This window comes from Toxorhynchites rutilus, chromosome 2 (genome assembly GCF_029784135.1).
Source record: "Toxorhynchites rutilus septentrionalis strain SRP chromosome 2, ASM2978413v1, whole genome shotgun sequence".
Lineage (NCBI taxonomy): Eukaryota > Metazoa > Arthropoda > Insecta > Diptera > Culicidae > Toxorhynchites > Toxorhynchites rutilus.
Genome location: NC_073745.1, coordinates 163,954,705 through 163,978,327, shown reverse-complemented (window position 1 = coordinate 163,978,327; position 23,623 = coordinate 163,954,705). Strand labels below are relative to the sequence as shown.

The following is a 23,623-nucleotide window of genomic DNA, read 5'->3' as shown; positions in this document are numbered from 1 at the left end:
ATTACGTATACGGAAAGAAAATTCGTTTTTTATGACTCGATTATCCGGAGGATTCGATTATCCGGAGTGAAAAAATTGTAAGGGGTTGTATCTAGGACACGACCGCATATTTTCGACGTAGAACTACGCAATTATACTATGCAATCCACTTGTTTACCACTTCGAATATAATAAATTTGATGATCGTCCTTTTAAATTTGATATGATGCCTAGGATTACTAAAATATGTGAACGGAAGAATTGTCAAACGATCATTGTATTTTACGAAATGACGATTTTCCCAGGCTTCTCAGTTTAAAAGTACGTTTTAGGGAATCATATTCCGATCTGCACAACGACAAGCGAGTACAAAAGTACTCAATACCAAAAAGTCACAGGAGGGTTGTGTCCGAGACACGACCGCAGAGTTGACGTAGGATTCCGTTAGGCTATCTGTTGATTTTGAATATGTTTGAAGAATTACATCGTTTGATAATGATAATGACTCGGTGGCCCTGAAAAGAGCCGTTTTATTTGATTGTTGGGTATTGTTGGTTCACTCCACCAGTGTTTACCGGGTGATGATGATAGAAGGATGGTAAACAGTCGTTGGATAGTGCGTATCAGATGAAAGATACCGAGATATCGAGATATGATGAAAACCGCCCTCTGTGATCCTAGACGATATGCCTCCTGTGTTATGTATGGATGAAATAAAGAGAAAAAAAATGGGTGGGTTATATCTATGATATAACCCCAAGGTTGACGTTGGACTACCTTAGCTTAATAATCATTTCTCGCGTAACTTTTGAAAAGGTCCTATGTAACAAATGTAAACAAATCGAGTTAATGGATGCACGCTATTAGTTTTCAATCATTGAATGTATTACAAAAACAATCGTTCACGTATCTATCTTCTTCATCTTTTTATCGGCGATACAAAAAAGGGAAAATTCTTCCAGTTTTCATGAATTTAAACCGTTTAGAGATTAGCGAATTGTATTGTATAGCATATCAAACAAATCTTAGAGAACTTCCGATTCGATTGGTATGCAAATCATGAGAATTCGTTCACAGTGGAAATATGTATTAACGTTAACTTTATTTCATAAAAACGTGACCTGTTTTCTGATTTGGCATCCTTCCTGAAAGAGTTCTACGTCAAAAAAAAACTATAGGAGGTTGTGTCCAAGATGCGACCGCATTGTTGACGTAGAACTACGCTGGTATTTTATATAAGTCGCTTTTTTATACCTTCGGATATTATTCTATAATGCTGTGAAATTTTAGAAACAACAGCTTAGTAGAATAATCTTTGAAATGATTTTTTCTTGTGGAACGATAATTGATTGATGATTCATTCTTGCCCTCGCAAAACAATACACTAGCTGATCGTATGTCGCAATTTATTTCATGTCAATGCATTGAAAATTTACCTCGAACGCTATTCCGGTGGTCTTTTTCGCAATTGACATAGACTCGGCTACAGTCGATTATATACATGTTACACCAGCACCATTATTCCACATCTCATAACTACATCAATATATCTTTGGCACCGAATGGAAACAACAACAATGACAACAGTTGCAAGTATCAAATATCATGCTACATGTTATTTAGTATTGCCTCAAAGCAATCGCACCTCTAGGCATCGTTCGTACAACGTAAACCAAGCGCCAAACAAGCGTTCGCCATAGCATGCATACAGAACCATACATTGGTGGCTTGAAGCTACTAGGAATACAAATACTTCTCATCATTTTGCGCTATTCTCAAAAGAAACAATTTTGTTAATATTATTGGCCTCAAACAAAGTTGCATTACTTTCTCATGCTCGAGAGAAGCGCAGCTGTCATCATTAGTGGAGGAATTTTTGCTACTGGTAAGCGAAACCTAATCACATACAAAACTCCAGAACGACATTTACTTTCTTGGTGACTAAACAAGCGAAATAAACTCTTTTTGTTCATATCAACAACCTCGAAAACAGTAGCAATGCTTCATTATGATCAATATTAGCGCAAATGCAATCCTAGTTGAAGGCATTTTTGCGACTGGCACGCGAACCTAAATAACTTATAACATTCCAAGATGCTTGGTATTCCCCAAATATTTTTTTGGAGCATACCTTAACGCCTGCTTCGCCATAACGTCAGTTTAATGCATTGATGCATTCTCAAAGGCACCAAAGAAGCCGTTTACATTTTCGACCGACGCGCCGAAATCGCCTATTTTGCTGTAGTTCGATGCGGTGTCACACTCGCGAAGGCTCGGTTCAGTGCGAGCCCTTTTCACTACACCAACATCGCCTGCATCATTAGATGACGCTTGCCTCGAAATTTCATTGCCCCTGGCAATGCGTTCGTTTTTTTGCAGGGCTAGAGCCTGCCTTCCTCTTTTTCTTGCTCATCACACACTACGCGAAACGTCCAATTTATGACGCGGGAAGAAAAACGATACAAATAACGAATAACGAATAACGAACAGAAAAAGCAAACGACGATATCCAAGTTGGATTACCACTGGTGGGGTCCAATCTTAGATCGAAGTGCAGCGAAAGTAAAGTGAACTGGATTGCTCAACAGTCCGATGCCGAATGAAAGTTTGCCTCAGCGAGATCCACTGTTTATACTCAAGGCAAATATTCCCCTTCATTCTTCTACTTTTCCTTTGTTACGGCGACTTCAAATCCTACGATTTCCCCTTCGTTGGTCGTCGATAAGTTGCTCGTTATTGATAGCTCTGTTCGGGAAAGCACACAAATGGACAGAACAAATGTATGGAAAAATGGAAACGCCTAAAGTTTTCATGAATTTTAAACATTTACAAACCAGGGGATTCTAATGTATAGTAAATTAAACAAATCTTAGAGAATTTCCAATTCGTTTAGTATGTGAATCGCTAAAATCCGTTCGCGGCAAAAATAGTTATTAACGTTAACTTTATTTCATAAAAATGTGACCTGTTTTCTGATTTGGCACCCTTAATGAAAGACATAGTTCTACGTCAAAAACCATTTCGAACGCCTTCGATGCCGCCTTGTTCTGGATTTGCCACCAAAGCAGTTTGTATGCCGTTTTGCGATTGCGTTTGCCACTCGCCACTCGCTGCAACTGCCTGTTGTCTTGATGTCCACTGAACCGAATGTGTTCTGTTCCGAATGCAGGTTTTCTTATTGTCGCGAGCAGCTTTGCCAGCTAACTCGATCACTTCGGCGGCCGAAGCTATAAAACGCCGACTAGGTGGACTGGTGCACTGGTACTAACGCGCTCGGCCTAGCTACCCTTGCGGGGAACTCCAGATCAACACGGTTCGAGCGGGATTTTGCCTTTCCCTTCACTTTTCCTCCTTTACCATGTCCAGGCATGACTGCTTGGGTTGGTTTGTTGATGTGTTGTGATGCGAACCAATGTGGTGTACGGTTTGGATGAGAATGATCGTTACGGCAGCGGAGCGGGGATTTTTAAGCTGACTGGCTGGCTCGAGAATTACGCATGTGTGAGACTGCGACTAGTGATCCCCGATAATCGTTCGATTAATCGATTAATCGAATACTTCCTACAGAAATCGATTATTAAACGAACGAATACTGCGCAACCAATAATCGAAGCGAACGAATAATTTGCGTCGATTAATCGATCCAAACCCAGAAGAAAAAAAAATACGACCGCTGCTGTTTTATTTTTTTATAAGTTATTTTGATTATATTTGATTTACCATGTAGTGGCTCACCCCACTTCGTAAACACCTTGATCTGCATGTCTTGTCAGTGGGCTTTGTCATTAGTCATTTTGTTTCAACAGTGCTAGGGTTCAGACTGTAATCGCGACTTATGGCGCAAAAAGCGAATTGGAAGCGAAAGTGAAAGAAATATTTTTGCGGAGAAAATTTAACAAATACTGCAGGTATTGTAAATATCTTATATTTTATTTGAAAAAGTGTTGAATTTTATTTTATTCGCAGGTTCAGATATCCAGGGAGATTGAAATCCTGTTCCAGAGAAAAAAGGACAGCGTTGCCTTTTCTTCACGGCCATTTTGAGCGCGTTTTTTCAGGTAATTTAGAATAGGTTATAAAAAGGTTCTCTGACGATAATTTTGCTGGTAAATGTGTTTCGACCATTCGGAACCACGGTATAAGGTCACTTCGACAAAGGCGATAGAGTTGAAGCATCAATGCCTTCCCGGGGGAGTACCGTTAGTCGCTGGTTAGTAGTACAATAGAACCCCGATTATCCGCTGAAGTGAGCCCGTAATTCTATAGAGCCTATTCCGCGGATAATCGGGTTTCTACTGCATTATATTTTTCTTTTTAACCGGGATTTAGGAAAAAAAAAACTGATTATTCTCTGTAGCTACTCTGGTGTGCAAAGCAAAGCGTAAATGGTTGTTAGCAATTGCTGAAAATTTGTTATTCATGCATCATAATTATCCAGTGGTTAATTTTGAGTATTGTTTATAAATTAATACTGTTATGAGTTGATAATAATTTAATTTTAATAACATTTCTAATAAATAAGTAATCAAATCTTATTATTAATTATGTATGAATGATGTTTATATGCTAATTGTGTTATAATTTATCTTATTTTCATGATTTTTTTTTCCTAATATCCGGTATCCGGCCGGATAGTTTTGAATATCCGTTTCATCTCCAGTAATTATGCACTGAACATATTAAGAATAAGCTTCTAACACGTTAGAGTTTTCCGAATGATTGAATCATTTATGTTTACCGATCTAAATCGATTTATATTCAATTTTATCAATACCTGTTCATTGTGATTCAATATTTCGACACAACGAAACTAATTCGAAATATGAGTATTCTGCTGGAGCTTAATATAGTCGGAACCTTTTCGAGTCCTGCTTTTCAACAGAAATCAACGACGGAATACCTAAGGGAGAATGCGAACTTCGTCAGATGATATGTTAACGGCGATAATTTCATAATTTTTAACTCTCCTATATTCCCGCGCAAAATCGTAACTCGTATACTCACTCCAAAACTCCAGATTTTTTTTCTTTAACTTCATTCAGTTTTAATAATTATTTAATTCAGCCATCTCATTCACTCTCTGCCTGTCAAACCTATGCGCGAGTAGAGGAAAGTTAAAGCTGGTGTATTCAACATTCCTTTTCATTCCAAACGAAATCACAATTTATTTGTCATCAAATATTAGCGAGTTTTTCGGAGTTTTTTCATTGTCAAATGCAATTCTCTGATAAATGGTTCTTTGTTCCATTACCATCATTCATGGATAAAAACAGAAAATGTAATCGAAATAACTAGAAGTTGCTAATGGATTAATCATTTGATAAAATGAAACGCCAAGCATTGAACTACGTCGACGAAGGAATCTGATGTTGGTTAAATTTTTTTTCTGATTATCACCAGCAAACTTGCAAAGAATCTCAACAGTTCTTTGAGCAGATTTATAATACGGGACAATGCCCAACGTCATCATGTAGCTTATTCCAACACGACCGAGTTGGACCTTCTCAACGATCCTCGTGAATCTTTCCAATACGATCATGTCCTTCTGAACAGTACGAAATTATTTGTGACACATGACTGTTTCCAGGCACCGCTGATTGCAACATCCCAGGAGATGGCTGGTATGAGCTTTTGGGTAAATGACATGTTAGATATTTGAAAGAAACTGGCTTGATTTATTGTGTATGCTTTTTTGATTTCATATGATTCATATGAACCTGTTTGCATATGTTGTAGGAAAAAATTCATATGCACATACCAAACAGTATGCTTTGCTTTCGCGTTTTTTGTCCTTTACCTTCGCGCACAGACAAAGGCAGGCAACATGCACCAAAGTAAATGTACACAGAAAAAAATATAAAAAATAAAAAATATATATAATATTCCAAGATAAATAAACATTTTTGTATAACAAACTTTCCAATTACTGCCATTATTTAAAATTCAATAGGTGATTTTTTTTGACAGGGCTTAAATTCATTTATATTCCCTGATTTTCAAGATTTTTCTAGATAGCCGACACTCTGTGATTGAAATTGGTTTATTCTTTTCAGATTGAATATCGATTGGAACCGAAGAAGCCTAATTGGGAAAAATTCGCGATGTCAGAAACACCTTCGACAAAAAATCAAGAAAAATCCAAAATCAGTCCGGCTTGGGAGTTCTTTAAAAAAATTGAGGGGAACAAAGTACAATGTAAATTATGTTTGCATATTCTAAGTTTTTGCCGCAACACGAGCAACATGCTCAATCATTTGACATTCAAGCATAAAAATTTGGCCTTCTCCACTGTTAATGAAAGACCGGCCCCGGTTCTAAATCAGGGACGAAAAAGAACAGCATCACAAGAATCTAGAATTGATACTACTCCCAAAATGGGTCCACGGCAACAAACTATTACATCGGCTTTCGATCGTCCTTTTTCATACGGAGGTAATCCCACCTGATTCAATTTTATATACATGATGGCGGCCACGAAAATAAATTTTTGTTAACTCTTCTTTGCATAATGGTGGAAATTTTCATCATAACATTGAATGCCCAAAAATTATATAAAAGAACAAGTTCAATTTAAGTTGAACTATACCACCCTGATTTATCTCACCAATAAGCAAAATCATGCAGAGAAGGGTTAGCAAATGATGAATTTCATCGTGCCTAGAATTCATTTTTGTATAGCATTTAGAGTTGTTCCTTATATTAAAATAATATTAATTTTCGTTCTTCCAATAGCATGTTTTGATTTTTTTTTGTAAAAATATGGACAAGCGGTTTTCAATTTGAGATTAAAAATGTTTAATGAGAGAGAATTTAAAGTTATCTAAAAATAATCATAGTTCAAATTGGTCACTTGGTAATGAAAACTAAAATTTTTCGACTGTCGCCATCATAAAAAGACATGATGTCAAATGATATTCGAGCATTCTTTTTATTTTCGTTTTGTTTTCATTTTAGCTGGCGGTACCAAAGTAAAAGAAATAACAACTTGTGTCATGTACATGGTGTGTACGGATAACATGCCTCTTTGTACAGTAGACAAGAAAGGATTTCGTCAACTAATGAAAACTGTATGCCCACTATATAAAGTGCCGCACGAGACACAGTTTCGCGAGATCCTGAAAAATAAATTTATAAAAAGCAAAGAAATTGTCAGAAACCGCCTCCGATCGATCACAAGCATCTGTCTAACGACAGATGTTTGGACCGAAATGTTAAACGTCAGAAGCTACTTGGGGATCACAGGGCATTTTATTCATGGTAAGCTTGATCATTTTTTATTAAAGTATTAGCTCAGTAAATAAAATTTAACTATCCAAGATTAAAATTCGACAATATCACTAAATCTAACATTAGATTAATTGGACAATATTAGGATTTAGGACTAGGATGGAGCGAGTGCAATGAGATTTTTAATTTCGCTCATTACTTAGGGTACTCATACACTGTTTGGCCGAAGCCAAATATTTAATTCTTTTTGACAGATAAAATTTGATCAACTTGTACTGATCAAATATATTCGAAACACGACAAGCAAATATTCAGTTATTTGTTGATAATTGATATAAAACATAAAATAAAAAAACATAAACATAAAATAGTGTTCGTATGTTTGTCCAAATCTCAAACCAAACTCAAAAAAAAGTATCAAATATTTGACTTCCGGACAAACAGTGTACGGCCGCCTTTTTTTTAGCCAAAGCGTTTCTGGCTAGAACCATCTTGTAGTACAGGCTAATTCTAATTCCAAGGGATAACTTATCTTTGTTACATCTTAGAATTGTCTAAATTTGTTACAAGTGAAACTGAATAACTTTGTTCTACAGTAAGTTACATCTAATTGGACAGATATGTAATGCGATACGTTCAATTGGACATTTTTGTAAACCCCGAGTTTGGGGCCCAAATTATGGCCCCCCATTGAAAGTCGACACTGTACCACTGTCATCACGAATGTGAATTACAGGTCAGAACCTGAGACGAGACATGATAATAGGGGGCCGATTCCGGACCACTTTTTCTGTCAAACTCGGACAACTTGCAACTCGGCTTCTAATTGGTTGATGAGGAAAATAATTGACAAAGATAAAATACACAAAAAGTGGGATTTCTAACATTTTCACAGTATTGCCAAATATATTCAAAATTGAATAATAGTTGCATTCACATATCACTTTAGCGATAATATCTATTATGGATTCTTTGTATATTTTCGTTTCTATTACGTCAGCTGTTCAGTTCCTGAAGAGAGGGAAACATTGCATCGGAATTTCCATCCTACATTTTTTTGTGATTCTCCTGCCATCTAGCATAGCATAATAGCAGCGGACTAACAGAGAAGAGCATTCAATTATTTTCCAAATATAAAGCAGTTAGCAAAAAAAATAAGGATAACAAATAACATTTTTTTATATATTCTTTATTTGAGAGGCTTTTAGCCTCCTGGGCTGGTTCGCCTCTGATGTTATAATTTGGGAATGTATTATTTTATCAATATTTCAGTACTGATAGTATTTGAACGATATCAATCAATTATCAATTATAAGGCCTTATTCCCGTATACACTACACAGTGAAAACGAAATGAAGTATATCCGCGATGACAACGATACGGTGTCGACATTTGGATACGAAATTCATTTTTAACAAGTCTTACTACTCGGCCCGAATGCACTTTTAAATTGCTAAAATCTGAACGAAAATATTTACTTGGCGTTATTTATTTACTCGAAGCACCCCTTTTTTACTCTAACTTAACCTATTTTCTATACACTTTCCGATATTCTCATTATAATATAAAATTATCTTCAGATACAATTTTTGTACGAGATTTTTTTACCATATGAAGAAAGCAAAGTTTTCCATTCACATTGAACACTAATTTGATGCGGAGAATTAATTTTCATTCATAATTTCTATTTGAAAAATATTAATTCTACACGAAACCCATAATTTTCTTTAACTCGCAAAACGAAATTTAATGGCGTGCCGTTCTTTTCATTTTCATCGTGAAGTATAAACGGTAAAACGAACTATGAATTTAATTAATTTATTTCAACATATCATACTCCGACTATCAAATCTACGTTTTCTAGTTTTCTTTATCTCTTCACATTTATTTTTTTTTTGCATACCAAAATAACGAGAAATACTTATTGTTTGAAATATGTGACATTCGGTTAAAAAATTTATACAAAAAAATGGTGCAGCTCAGAAAATACATGATACGAAGAACTCATGTTTTTCATGGGAAAATAATCTTCCGAAATTTTATGAAATTTGGCAACTTTCAAATCTCACTTCCATATTATCTAGAACTTGGTCGACGAAATGCAGAAAGAAAAGTAAAAAGCCAGTTGTCACGTCTTGTCTAAGATCAGAACCGCTTCCAGTGTGACGCTGAGTGGTGCCTCTAAATGTCGAATTAGCTGTAACTTACTGTATAAATGCAAAGAAGTTGTACCACGATAAATCTTGTTCATACCTGAGGAAAACTCTTCCACTGCTAAATATGTTTAAAATATTCCAAATATTAAGACTAATTAATTGATTATCTAGCTGTTTTGAAAACCTTCACCTCTCGATGCTTAGAAACAATAAAATTTTACTGTTACCTGAGATGCAAAGGGCGGTTCATTTTGAATAATACTTATCTCTATTTTTTTTAAGTTACATACATTTATACCCTTGATTGGTTAGGGTAAAATGCAAACAAAAACCCAAATACTGAACATATCGCTATCATGTTATGAACATTTGAGTCAATTTGTCTGTGAGTTGCGAATCTGCTCACCGACACCGCGTTCGATTACGGTTGTTTAAGAAAAAATTAAAGGTGTACCACCAAATCATACAGAGAGATTGAGAAGAAAACAAAAAAAAATGATTTCGAAATTTCAGCTATGCTTGCTTATATAAAAAAAGGTTGCGTAAGATTGCTTTTTTCGGTTAGGATTAATTCCGATTGAGAATTAAACTGAAAATCCCTTTACGGTCGTAAAATATTTTATTATTTTCAGAGTATTTTTTACAAGCATGGCTTCCTTCAAACTTTTTGATGAACCATTTTTCGTTTAGATTCTCAACTACACTCCGTTTTGCTAGGAGTTGTTGAATGCAAACAATCGAAAACATCAGAATACATTGCGAATCTGTTGCGGGTTTGCTGCAACGATTGGGGTATTAAAAACGAAACAATTTCTTGTGTAACGACCGATCTCGGTGCAAACATACTAGGGGCAGTAAGAATGGAGTACGGTGAACGACGCCATGTACCGTGCTTTGCCCACACAATCAACTTGATCGCAAGCAAAGCAGTCCCTTTGTACAAAGAAGCATACGCAGCTCGGATGGAGCCGGTCATAGAAGAGGATAACGACGATGAGCTGGATGGTGTTGAGGATCATTGTACGATAGAGGTTTCCATTACACCAGAGAAAAATATGATATATATAATCAAGAAGATGAAAACAATAATCAAGTTCTTCAAAGCAAGTGAAACAGCCACCAGAGAACTGAGAAAACTGCAGTTGGCCGATAATAAAAAGGAAGGACAATGTCTAGGACTAGTGTTGGATGTCCGAACACGATGGAATTCGATTATGGCAATGATAGAAAGATTCCTTGTAATGGCACACTATATTTCATGGGTACTGCTCGTTGTTCCTAAAACACCAACTATGTTAACAGCAGATGAGTTGTCAATTTTGAAGGAAATCTGCAAAGTTCTCCACCCATTGGAAACAGTAACTACCGAAATGTCAGCTGAAAAGTACGTGACGATCAGTAAAATTATCCCATTGGTTCGGTTGCTAAAAATCGTAAGTGTTTTTTGTATAATAAGCATCAGAGTATTTAATATGTTTTGTCGTTTCATAATATCTTTTTTTCGCGTTAGTATTCCATTTTTGTCCCTCTATTACGTTATCCGCGATTTTTGTTATCCGAGGTTACGTTGCCAGACTATTCCGCGGACAATCGGGGTTCTACTCTATTATGTTTTTCTATTTAACTTTCAACGGGAATTTAACGAATATATAGTTAGAAACCTATTTAATTCAATTTATGGTTATTTCTCTGAACTTCAATACACTTGCCCAAACAATCTTCTAGTTTATGGACTCCATGCCTGAAGTGAGATTTGAGAACTGCCAGAAGTCGGAGGTTTTTAATATAAGTTTTACTGATTCTCACGATTTTTGGTGTATTTCTGAACAATCACTCACTTCGTTACTCAAATTTGTTCAAGAAGACGTAGTAACATTTTAGAAAACATATCGTTGAACCTAATCTAATCGAACGACATAGCCTATTGAACAACTTTTTAGTTCATCGATAATTGTTCACATTTTTTTTTAAATAATAACTCTGCCTGACTGGTTCAACGGTTCCTTTCGAGTAATAACAATATTTTTCATCAATTTCAGAGCTATACAAGTATGCAGCTTGATTCTGCTGAAGCTATGTCTGTAAAAAACAGCATTATGCTGCACATCATGAAATATTTCAATGATGTAGGAAAAAGAAAACTTTTCGCGGTCGCAACGCTTCTTGATCCCCGATTCAAGAAAATACATTTTGAAAGTCCTCTCACGGTGGCCCCCGCTATTTCATGGGTTGGTGAGTTAGTCTTTTCTTGCTTGTCCTATTGAAAAAAAAAACAACACGACAGAAACAAAATATTTTATCGGCAATATTTCTGTTGCTTCACAGGGGAACTTGTCAGAACAGCTGCGGAAGAGTCACCTGAATTCGAATACGATCTTCGGATATCAGGAGAGCCAGAAACAAACACCACTACCGACGACTTGTGGGCGATTCATGATTCCATGGTAGCTGAAAGCAATCGCGTGCATGGAGATGACAGCGCCGGAGGAATTCCCATTGAACTGAGGCAGTATTTAAATACTACAGTCGCTCCGAGGACCTGTGACCCACTTATAGTGTGGAATGAAATACGAGCACAGTATCCAAACGTGCATAAAATAGCTATGCAATTTTTATGTAATTCAGCGACGTCTGTTCCTTCGGAACGTTTGTTCTCGAAAGCAGGGCAGATAATGACTAAGCAAAGAAACCGCTTGTCCGGTTCTAACTTAGACATGATATTATTCCTACAATCGATCGATGAAAATGTTTGGTTTTCGTAAAGGTGCGAGATAGCTGAAAAATTGCGATATTACGTTGCATCATTTTAGTGTCTACTGCACAGAGAAAGACACCAAAACGATTCAACGTAAAATCGAAATTTTTCACCGCTTTCGCAGCTTTTTGCGGAACTGTGCGATAAATGTATACAGGAAATCCTGTTTTTGAGCGATCCTTTTTTGTACGATTTCTCGTTTGTACGACCTTTTTTGCGCGATTTTATTATCTGAGCGAATAGATTGTGTGATCTAAGTTCTGATTTGATAATAAAATGGCACAGAAAGGGTCGCGCAAACGAGAAATCGAACAAAAAAGTACCGCACAAAAACAGGTTTACCTGTATAGTAAGTATTAAGAAATGTATATAATATGTATAAGAAAATGTATATAATATGTATAAGAAAATGTATATAATTTGTATAAGAAAATGTATATAATTTGTATAAGAAAATGTATATAATTCGTATGTATTAAAACATGTTGAATATGTAATAAGAAATTTAGAATTTAGTTAGGAATGTATATACGAGAATGTAAATAAATGTAAAATTGAATAATTTTTCATCAACTTTAAAAGATCGTGTTATCGTATTATATAAAATGCATTTTTGATGGAAAGGTAAACTTTAATTCATATGTTTCAATAGGAATTCGGATAAATTTGATTGATGCACAATGCTTAGCTTATATTTCATACGCCCCATTACCACCCTAGCAGCTTAAACGACAAATACAAGTAATTATACCGGTTCGAAATTACAATTACAAGCATTCAAAACGGCAAACAATTTCTGGCAAATGAAAAATAGAATAATAACTAATTATTGCTCTTAGTGTTACGATTAATCGATTAATCGATTATTTGGGGCGATTAATCGTATCGAATAACAAACGGCTGAAAAGTATTCGATTAGTGGATGAACGATTAATTTCAAAAATCGGGGATCACTAACTGCGACCAATGTTTCCCTCATTTTTTTTTCTTTTTCCTTTCCAATCGTGCTTCATTCTATTTCGCTGCTGCTCTGGTTGCCCGTTTTGGTCGGTACGATTTGAGGAGCACAAAATGGACCAATCAAAAATGCGCACATAGTGTATTTGGACAATGCTTGATATTTCTCAATTATTCAATTATTTATCTCAAGAAAAATGAAATGTTATTCGTTATGATAGATGCGTAGATATATTTCCTATCAATTGATGCAAAAACCTTTGCGATCTATTGAGAAATGCTCGAGTTATAAGCGTTCCAAATCTTGCATTTTTTCCTACTTGTTCAGTGCCTAGATTTCCATTTCACCCCCTATATCTTCCGGTTAGACGTAGTCCTACGTCAAAATGAATACTCCGGATAATCGAGTCCGACCTGTACTATCATAGCTCGTTGAATTAGCTTGTTTGAAATGTCTATTATTGCTGTTGCTCCAGCGAGAAACATAACAGTTCGTCCGAAAAAGTTAAAGGTTGAAGTCTAGATGGTGTCACTCGCAAAAATTTAATTGACTATAACAAAGCAACTTCTTTCAATGAATACGTGACAAAAGTAACAGTATTAAGAGTGAAGCAACTTTTGTTATTGTGAAAAAAATAGAAAAATCCGAATTGCATGAATTGGGCTTCGAATTGCTTCCGCATCCACCGTATTCTCCAGATCTTCTTACCAAGCCTTTGAATGCAGTGGAGCTGCGACGACTACGAGAAGCAATTGAAACTCTACTAAATCTAGAACAACATATCAATAGGGCCTAACTCGAATGTGACAGTTTCGAGAAAAATGACTTTGAAAATTTAATTACCTTTTTCAAATCCTATTTTAAACAGTAACGTAATTATAATCATAATGACACATCAACAGAAGCGCGAAAATATATACTTCAATTATTGATACGGCACTGTACGGAGAATCAACACTAACATCACCAATTTTTGGAATGAACGAAAACATAAATATGTAGTCGCTTTATACTTGTAGATTTCAGTTAGGACCTTTTAGTTAGATCCAATGTTTGTGTTGTTTTGATATAGATCCTTTCAGATAGGCTCATTTGTAATTTGACATTTTAATAAGATTCTATTCGAGTTGTTTGCTGATTGATCACTTTGATTGTTTTCAACCAATCCTACAACCAACTTGAGACAGGTGGGAAGAAACTTCGCTCCAAAATTAGCAGCCTAAAGCAAAGCGAAAACGATACGAACGAGGTTGGTTTGAACAAATGAAAGTGAATTATTCAGAAAAATGTTCAATCGGCAAACACTACTTGGAATAGCTCTCGTCCGATAGAGCGAAAAGCACTAAGCACAGCCGCCAGATGGCAAGGATTATGGATTATAGTGCCGGCGGGAACGTGTTAACAATTGAGCGAAAAAAAAACCAATTGATTGACGTTGAGTTGTGATTGGAATAGCATCCACTGAACTAGTTCTACTAGGATACAGCGCAGTTTTAAACCGACAATCATTTGAATAAATATTCATTTAATGCTGTTATCGTTAATATATAATAAGACCTACAAGCAAGCAAAAATTCAGCGAGAAATTTGTCAAAAAGATACTTGATATGATCATTAAGAGGAGCGTTGAAGCAGTCATCATAAAGATCAATCAGAGGAGGTGTCTTGAGACCTCGCTAAGACGGTTCGTGATGATGGAATATAACTCCATTCCGGATAATCTCGCCCGCGGTTGTAATAATTCCAGTCACAACAGCAATAGCGTTGAGCAAATTTTGAATTCCTTTATAATCCACCTTCCCAAAACCACTTATCTAATAGCGAATTATATCTGCGATTGTCAATGGATTCGTACACACTTTTGAATTTTCAATTTCAACCCTTATCCTACGGCTCGTTATTGTCAATAAGAGAAACAAGCATTTCTGCCTCGGATGGTGCATCATCGGGTCTATTTCTCGTTTGATGGTTCCAAAATGGTGAACGCTGCTTTGCATTTTCCATTAATTCGAAATACAATGTTCTCGTTATAAACTGATTTACGTTCACATTTTCGTTGAATCCACTCATTCGTGTAAGAAAATATAGCGCTTAAACTCTGGATGGATTCAGCCTGATTGTCATGCAAACAAGTCTCGTCTTTGAAATTCATGAAGTTTAACGATTCTTACCCTTTTTAGTGGAACTTTCAACGGAACAAATGGTGTTCCCTCCACTTGGGAGCCAAATTTGGAATAATCCAGCCATCTGAAAATAAAACATTCGTTACATTGCAAATACAACAGCGTAGTCGACCCATACCTATCCGGATATTTACGGGACATATCTTCTAGAGAAACAAATCACAACTTATGTTCTGATTAGTCAAAAAAATCGTACTGTAGCACTTAAAATAGACGCGAAATCTTATAAACTGAAATACGAAAATAAAACAGAATAGCTTAACAAAACATAAACAGTTTAAATCACGTTCTGTCACGTTGTTTTTTGTGAACTGCTATACCGACACGTATGACAGCGAACGTCAACACAATGATTGTGAAAAATACATACACGTTATGTGCTCGACGAAAAAAACACCTCAGAGTGAATTTTCTCCGATTTCGTACACTGACCCAAAAAATTGGTATATATGACGAATTTTTTGGTAAATATTACCAATGATTAATAAATTTTTGCAATGCGAATTATTCGTACATATTACACAAAAACAATGGTAAACAAATGTCAAACATGCCAGTATGACCCACTATAAGCGGTCGGTTCAACGTTGGTTGACCATATACCCTAAACATATATGTAATTTGTTCAACACGGGGTCATTTGTCAGTCCAAAGTCGATTCAATTGTATTTTGATCGGGTATAGAATCGTAATATTTTCTTTTCATTTGTAGTGAAAACAAATATTTTTTTTAAATTTATTGTAATCAATAAAAATTATAAATAATTATTTCTATATAAACAAAAAAAATGGAACTCGAGGAAGAATCGGTCGATTTGATCCGTCAAGTCAGCTGGTGTGTTTGCATCACCAACTGCTCGTACCAACACTGTTCCCCGATTTTCAGCAGGCACTGATCCGTTACTACTATTGCTACCGGCATTATAATACACCCTAACCAAGAGCGCTTCCCAGCAAACATTAAATCGTATAATTTTGCACGTGCCGTATAATGTGCGATTCACATAGCACGTTACGGAGAAGAACGTCTACGTTCCGTCAACGTCTCCACCAATTCACACATGCAGTCAATGCTTCCACCAGCACCGTCCCGTCAAATGCCAAACGAATGATTTATTTAATTTTATTCATGGTGTCGCCACCTACAACAATTTTAAATTGCAATGTCCTCTTTCTTTCAAATCAGCATGCCTAGAATCAGTTCTAAATGCCTAGAATCAGTTCTAAATTTTGAAAAATTCAATGAGAATCATTGAATTCAATTATTTAAATGCTTAAACCCCGTAGTCCGACCCTCATGCAACAATAATAATAAATAGAATAATTCTTTCAACTAGTCGCGAATGATTTTCACTCCGAAATTTGGAGCTAAGAGATATGTTGGCATGAAAAGTACAGTAAGTTGCTTATAAAGCGATATGCTGAGGCACCACTCAGTGTCGCATTGGAGTCGGTTTTGACCAGTAATTGGACATTTGCGATCTAATATGAATATATTCATGAATTGTCAAAGCACCAAATACGACTTTTGCCATACTTGTATACGATTTATTACAGACATGGAAAAAAACAAATGGCGCAAAATATTTTCGTGAAATGTTTATTACAACCTCACGAATCGCCATTTTTATATATGAATATTTATGATCGTAGAAATAATAATTGTTTGATTTGCTTGTGTTGGGAGTGGAATATGAATGTTTAAAATGCCACAGATTGATGTTTGGTGAAAACTGCTCCGATGTGGGTTCGAACTCCGGTCGTCTGTATTATCATCCACCAGCTATCTCGCGCGGCTATCTGAAATTTAATTCAACAGCGCTTAAAACTTTCGAGTGCATCAGCATTTCAATGACATTTCAATATAATGTAATATGTTCTTCATTAGGATTTAATATGATTTACTGTTTTATGATTTTCTTCAGCCTGCAACACGATTTACTACAGTACTGAATCGATTTAAATTATACGCTTATACGACACACAAACTGCATCAGCGTAATATACGCATATGATGCGGATTAAATATATTTTACGACAATGTACATCATAATATTGATGTTTATTATACCGAATTGCGACTTAATTTGATAATGGTATATAAAATCGAGTTTTTACATTTTATGCGATTTCAAATATACACGATACATACTTTGATTGATATTATATGCGATTATGATTTATTCAGATTTCTTGTAAGACTTGGCACGTGCAAAATTATACGACCCAGCAAACATTAAGTCGTATGAATAGCTTTAGGGGCTGTCCACATACCACGTGGACATTTTTAGGGGGGGTAGGGGGTATGAAAATGTCCACGCTTGTCCACGGAGAGGGGGGTGGGGGTATAGACTATGTCCACGTGGACACGAAAAATAAATATTTTTTCAAATATAATCACCGATACATTCTAAATTGAATAAAAACTGATCCATATTCAAGAATTTTAAAACTTTCCGCCCATCCTGAGTATTCCGTATTTATCCATAAACGGATTGAGCTGCCTGAGAGTGCTTCATATATTTTTACTAATATCATTGAACTTCTTCACTGAAATCTATATTCTGAAAATAACTCATGTAAACTGTGAACGACAGAGCTATTTTGTATGATCCTATAATTTTATAGTTGCGGGCTATGCATAGACGTTCATAGCTCAAACCTATAAAAAATAAACGATTCCATAATGGTTATGTTTTCATGATATTACACATATGGTTTTTTCATCAAATATAATTTTCTATAGATTTTGTTCTATTTATCTCGAGAACAGTAAGTCTTAGGATAATTATGTCTGTATATAAAACTCCGATACAATATGACTATTCTATTAACCAGCAAAAAATTCAACGAGTGAAAGTAGTCAAAGATTTAGGTGTCCTTTTTGGACTTACCTTCCAGAATCACTACAGTAATATCATCGCTAAAGCAAACAAAAATCTGGGATTCATAATGAGAATCGCTAAGAACTTTCGTGATCCGTACTGCTTAAGAGCACTTTTCTATGCATTCGTCCGCTCAATCCTTGAAACGGCAGTGGTTGTCTGGAGTCCTTACACTGATATTTGGTCCGTACGGATTGAGTCTGTTCAGAAGAAATTTATCAGGTTTGCGCTTCGGAATCTTCCTTGGAGGGACCCGATGGCGCTTCCTCCATACGAAAGTCGATGCAAGCTGCTGAACATGGACACACTGGCTGAAAGAAGAGACGATATGCGCGCGATCTTCGTTGGAAAACTGCTTCTTGGAACAATCGACGCTCCTAAAATTCTAGCTGAACTAAACGTGAATGTGACTTCGAGATTTCTCCGTTCTACCACTTTTCTTCGTATTCCTTTCGACCGGACAGTTTACGGACAAAACGAACCAATTTGTGCTATGTGTTATATGTTTAATTCTGTTTTTCATTTGTTCGACTTCAATATTAGTTGTGAAACTTTCAAGAATCGCTTGTGTAATCGAGATTTAGTGTAGTTTAGTACCTAATCATGTAACATTTTATCATGTAGACCATGTTGTCAGATGATTTTGTTAATAATAAATATAAATATAAATAATTTATCGTGCAGAATTTTGTGTAAAATTATTTTATCGCATTACTTTTCTCGAACAGGTAGAATTTTTCAAAGTATTTGAATTCCGTAAATTTCTAGTAATGAATATTTACATTTGCGTGAAATGATCCATGCACCACTAGTCGTCAAACTTGAATCAGTTGACCCAGTATTCTGTTTTTTTCAGAAAATTTCGCATATAATGCAGTTGTAAAACATTTGAATTGATGGATTGAAGTACCTTTCAGAAGTTAAAAAATGCTTAAAATTTGTCGTTTTTCAAGGGTTTTTATACTTTTTTTATAAATATTATAAAAATAAAATTGATTATTTCTATCAACAAAATTAAAGCTCTCCAACCCTTCTACAATTCCTTCCTCGACACCACAATGTTATTCCTATTGTTATATTTCACTATTTAAAATGTTGTCATAACAGAACATTTTCTCATCTTTCAAATGAATGCAATTAAATTCTTATAAGTTGGGTAATTTTGAATTGGGGTCAATTTGGAGCAAAAAATTAGTCTCAAGAAAAATTCAACTTTCGCAGTTGAGACTTAATTCCATTGTTGGGAATCAATCTATCGTAAGTTGTCTGATGTCATTTTTCCCCGCAAGCACTTTGAAAGTCATCTAGACACTCAATGCAGAATGGCCCATAAGGATTCGAAATTTTTTTTCTAAAACGCCTTCAATACCCTCTGAAAATTCTCCGAACTATGGCGGAAAAAGGTTTGACTTGCGCAACCGACTAAAGGTGAATCGGAAATCCAGAGTGAAGATGAATCGGAATTTACTGTGATCGATTATATTCCGGAGTGGGCAAAGATTTGTTTCATCTAAAATTTTGAGTAACACTGTAACACTGTAACAATGCATTTGTTAAAGCAATAACTGGATCTTGTATAGAACATTTTCAAGTTGCCACAATTGTCCTTCGATTTGCTGTGCGATCGTTATGTCATAAAATATTCATAATCCAAAATGAAATGATAACTATTCATTCGATCGAGAATATCTTCTGGAATTCTACTGGAATTCAATATGAATCAAATGAAGGCGAAATAATCAAGTTGACTGGATTATTACTGGCGTCTATGTGATATCAACTAATTTTTTTTGCAAGTGTTTAGAAAATCGTAAACTAAAAATGTATTTGAGAATGATTTTAATTTCATTTATTTCTATTTGATTGGAGCTTGCAATCTCAATTAGCAAAGCTCAAGATAAATCTTTGTAGTTGTGTAGCTTATATTCAGATGCGGATTGTTCCTCACAGTTAACCGTACATTGCGTGTTTCCGGGTTAGCAAACCAGATAGCCTTTATATCTTCGCTGATAATGGAAAAACAAAAAATATTATATACTCACAAGTGTTTCAAAATTAAACTCACAAGAAGCATGTGCTTTGTTATACCACTCATTTCGCTACCATACAAGAACAATGGGCCACAACAAAGCAGGTACAGGGTACAGCAAGTAAAATTTGGAATAAAAACAACTTAAATGGAATTAAAATGAAATTTAGGCGCAAATCAGTTATTTCCTTAATTATTTTAATTTAAAAAGGAAAAATGTCCACGTGGACGAAAATGTCCACGCTTGTCCACGGAGGGGGAGGGGGGAGTTTAAAACCGTGCTTTTTCTGTCCACGTGGTATGTGGACAGCCCCTTAATTGGAGGCGATATACATACAACCAAGACACATTTAGATGATATATGATGCATATAACTAGCATATACACGCAAAAGTGGAGGCGATATACGTATATGTCATATTTCGTACGCATATAAAGCCGTATACAACGATATACGATGCTTTTCGGACTGATATGCGTTTTGATCCGACAATGTTACCACTCAATTCATCAAATATATGGAAAATCGTGTTTTTGCATTTTATGCGATTTTAGATATATATGATCGATATTTTGATTGATATTTTATGCGATTGTGATTTGATACGAATTTATATGCAACTTATCATGTGCAAAGTTATACGATTTAATGTTTGCTGGGGATTTAATGTTTGCTGGGAATCGCTATTATAGCCGGTCAAAGTTGCATATTCATCCAAACAAATTCGCTAAGCATTTGCCATGTATGTATATGCCCAGCAAACATTAAATCGTATAACTTTGCACATGATAAGTCACATATAATTTCGTATCAAATCACAATCGCATAAAATATCAATCAAAATATCGATCATATATATCTAAAATCGCATAAAATGCAAAAACACGATTTTCCATGTCATCGATGGATTGAGTGGTAACGTTGTCGTATCAAATCGCATATCAGTCCAAAAAGCATCGCATATCGTTATATACGGCTTTATATGCGTACAAAATATGGCATATACGTATATCGCCTCCACTTTTGTGTGTATATGCTAGTTATCTGCATCATATATCATACAAATGTGTCTTGGTTGTATGTATATCGCCTCCAATTATAGCTATTCATACGACTTAATGTTTGCTGGGTGGCCTCCACTTGTGCATGCATATGCCAGTTAGGCGCATTATATGCCAACCAAATTTTAGGGCATATGATGTTATATATACGCTTGTTATGCGATTTAATGTTTGCTGGGTTGTACCACAGATGCCGGGGCTGTGATCGCAGGTTTTTCGAAATAGCCTATGCTGCTGGTAAAACACTGGATGAACCGGGTATTTGTTGCTGATGCTGCTGCTGTAACACAGCCGTACATCGGGAGATTTTCCGTGGTGGTACCGCAGGAGCAGACAGAAATTCTGGTAGTTTTTTTGTTCCAGTCCAGCTTATAGAGCAACAGTTCCATTATTCGCAAGTGGTTTTCCGTGTTATACACGACTTGACTGGAAAAAATAAACAAACGCCTTAACATGTGTCAGTCAGGCAATGCTGGCACGTATGCTTACACAATTTTCTCTCAAGGAGGACGCATTAGAATATGGCACCACACTTGTATCAGTATTATCGGCTCCTCTTACAGTCCCGCTGATACTGCATTCGGCATATTCGTATCAGATGGATCATGATGTACTTGAGCGTCATGTTGGTAAATTGGCGGATCCTGCAAATGCAAATCCACTGCTACCGCATCATCGGTAATTTCTGTGTGGACAGATACATGGATAGTTAGTAAAAAGTTATATAAAACATGTAACGAATATCCTACTTGAGACTACGACGAATTTGTCGTAAAACATAACCGGAATGATCGGATCGGGCAGCTCCCGTAAGAACTTCTTTAGCACAGTGGCTACACACTCCGGTGAGTAGCAGCTCAGATCGGTGTTGATTAGATTTTCGTTGAGTGAGTCACGCAGTTTGTTAATCTCGTCGTAGTTCGGCGGCGTCGTTCGATACAGCGCGGAAAAATTGAATTGATGACAGGTAGTTTTTCGCGGTTACCAGGGATGACAATTGTCAAAGCTACCGATTACGCACAGTAAAATATACCAATCGTTGGTAGGGATGTGTATTGCATCTTGTGGAAGACCACCTAGATATAAGCAACCCATGATCTTCTGTCAAATAAATATTCACTTCTTGTTTGTCCGTTACTTACACTGCACGCGTTTTTCTTTCTCTCTGCTCCCATTAGGTTATGGGCCCAGAAACGCGTTTATAACGGAAAAGGAAAGTTCTAGAACAATTTTTCGAAAAATATAATCATGGCGACGTCGAACGGAGAAGGATCCGGAAATTCATCGAGAGTGCAAGCAGGAGCATCACAGCAGAACTACACACAGGGCCACCCAACCATCGAGCGGTTGGTCGGTCGGGTGAACTGGCGAACTTGGAAATTCGCAGTCAAAACCTATCTGGAAGTGGAAGATCTCTGGGACGTGGTGCAGCCAACTCCGAATGAAGACGGCACTTATCCGGATATAGACAAACGGAAAGATCGAATCGCAAGAGGTAAAATAATTTTATTCCTTGATCCGGTGAATTTCGTTCACGTCGAGGAAGTGAAAACCGCAGCGGAGGTGTGGAAAAAGTTAACAAATACTTTCGAGGATACTGGATTGACTCGCCAGTGGGGGCTGCTGCACAAACTCATCACGACGAATTTGGTAAGCTGTGGCTCAATGGAGGCCTATGTCAATCGGATGATTTCCACCGCCCACCAGCTAATCGGAATCGGGTTTCCCTTGGACGACAAATGGATCGGTATGCTGCTATTGGCAGGTTTACCGCAGGAGTATCGCCCTATGGTGATGGGACTGGAAAATTCTGGTATACAAATAACAGGAGATGTAATCAAAACCAAGTTGCTCCAGGAAACCAGTTTAGCAGAGCCTACTTGTACCGATTCGGCGTTCGTATTAAAGAAAAATTCGAAACACAAGCAAGAGAGGTTCGTCAAAGAAACACAATCGAAAGGTAAAGGTCCACAGTGTCGTCGGTGTGAAAAATATGGCCACATAGCAAGAAACTGTACTGCAAAGGAACCAGTACAGCGATCAGACAAAAAAGAGGATGCTGTCTATGCGAAACGGCGTAGAAGATAACGATTGGTATTTTGATTCCGGTTCGGTAAAGCATTTTACTAACAACGTAGCGATGCTAACGAACATGCGTGAGGCGACGGGAAACATTTATACGGCCAATAAGAGTGTCATGAAGATTGTTGCGGAAGGATCAACGGAACTTCAGCCTACGTGTAACCCGAATGTCATTGAGGTGAAGAATGTAGAGTTAATCTCGGAACTGGCAGTAAACTTACTATCGGTTGGTAAGATAGTTGATCAAGGCCATGTTGTAACGTTCACCAGGACAGGTTGCAAAGTCGTCAATCCAATCGGTAAGGTC

The 23,623-nt window shown here is 36.4% G+C and overlaps 2 protein-coding genes and 2 long non-coding RNA genes across 4 annotated transcripts in view; 2 read left to right on the top strand and 2 right to left on the bottom strand.

Annotated features, from left to right (window-relative positions):
- The window catches only part of LOC129767258 (RNA/RNP complex-1-interacting phosphatase), a 51,238-nt gene extending 35,656 nt beyond the window's left edge, over positions 1-15,582 (bottom strand). Inside the window, exons 1-2 of the mRNA XM_055767957.1 lie at positions 15,377-15,582; positions 15,247-15,322 (exon numbers count right to left, since the gene is read on the bottom strand). Coding sequence (XP_055623932.1) covers positions 15,247-15,322; positions 15,377-15,399 — 99 coding nt within the window. The 5' untranslated portion in view covers positions 15,400-15,582. The remainder of the gene's footprint in view (positions 1-15,246; positions 15,323-15,376) is intronic.
- On the top strand, positions 3,718-6,949 carry LOC129767262 (uncharacterized). Its single transcript, XR_008741502.1, has 4 exons — positions 3,718-3,887; positions 3,946-4,037; positions 6,033-6,411; positions 6,934-6,949. It is a non-coding gene; the product is annotated as an uncharacterized LOC129767262 (long non-coding RNA).
- On the top strand, positions 10,674-12,126 carry LOC129767259 (E3 SUMO-protein ligase ZBED1-like). The gene is made up of 3 exons (XM_055767958.1): positions 10,674-10,795; positions 11,402-11,594; positions 11,688-12,126. The coding sequence occupies exons 1-3, from the start codon at positions 10,733-10,735 to the stop codon at positions 12,122-12,124; spliced, it is 693 nt and encodes a 230-aa protein (XP_055623933.1). The 5' UTR covers positions 10,674-10,732; the 3' UTR covers positions 12,125-12,126.
- A 4,874-nt stretch (positions 15,583-20,456) lies between the features above and the next one.
- Positions 20,457-22,165, bottom strand: LOC129767261 (uncharacterized). Its single transcript, XR_008741501.1, has 3 exons — positions 21,984-22,165; positions 21,724-21,919; positions 20,457-21,660 (listed from the first exon to the last, which is right to left on the bottom strand). It is a non-coding gene; the product is annotated as an uncharacterized LOC129767261 (long non-coding RNA).
- Between the last annotated feature and the right edge of the window lie 1,458 nt (positions 22,166-23,623).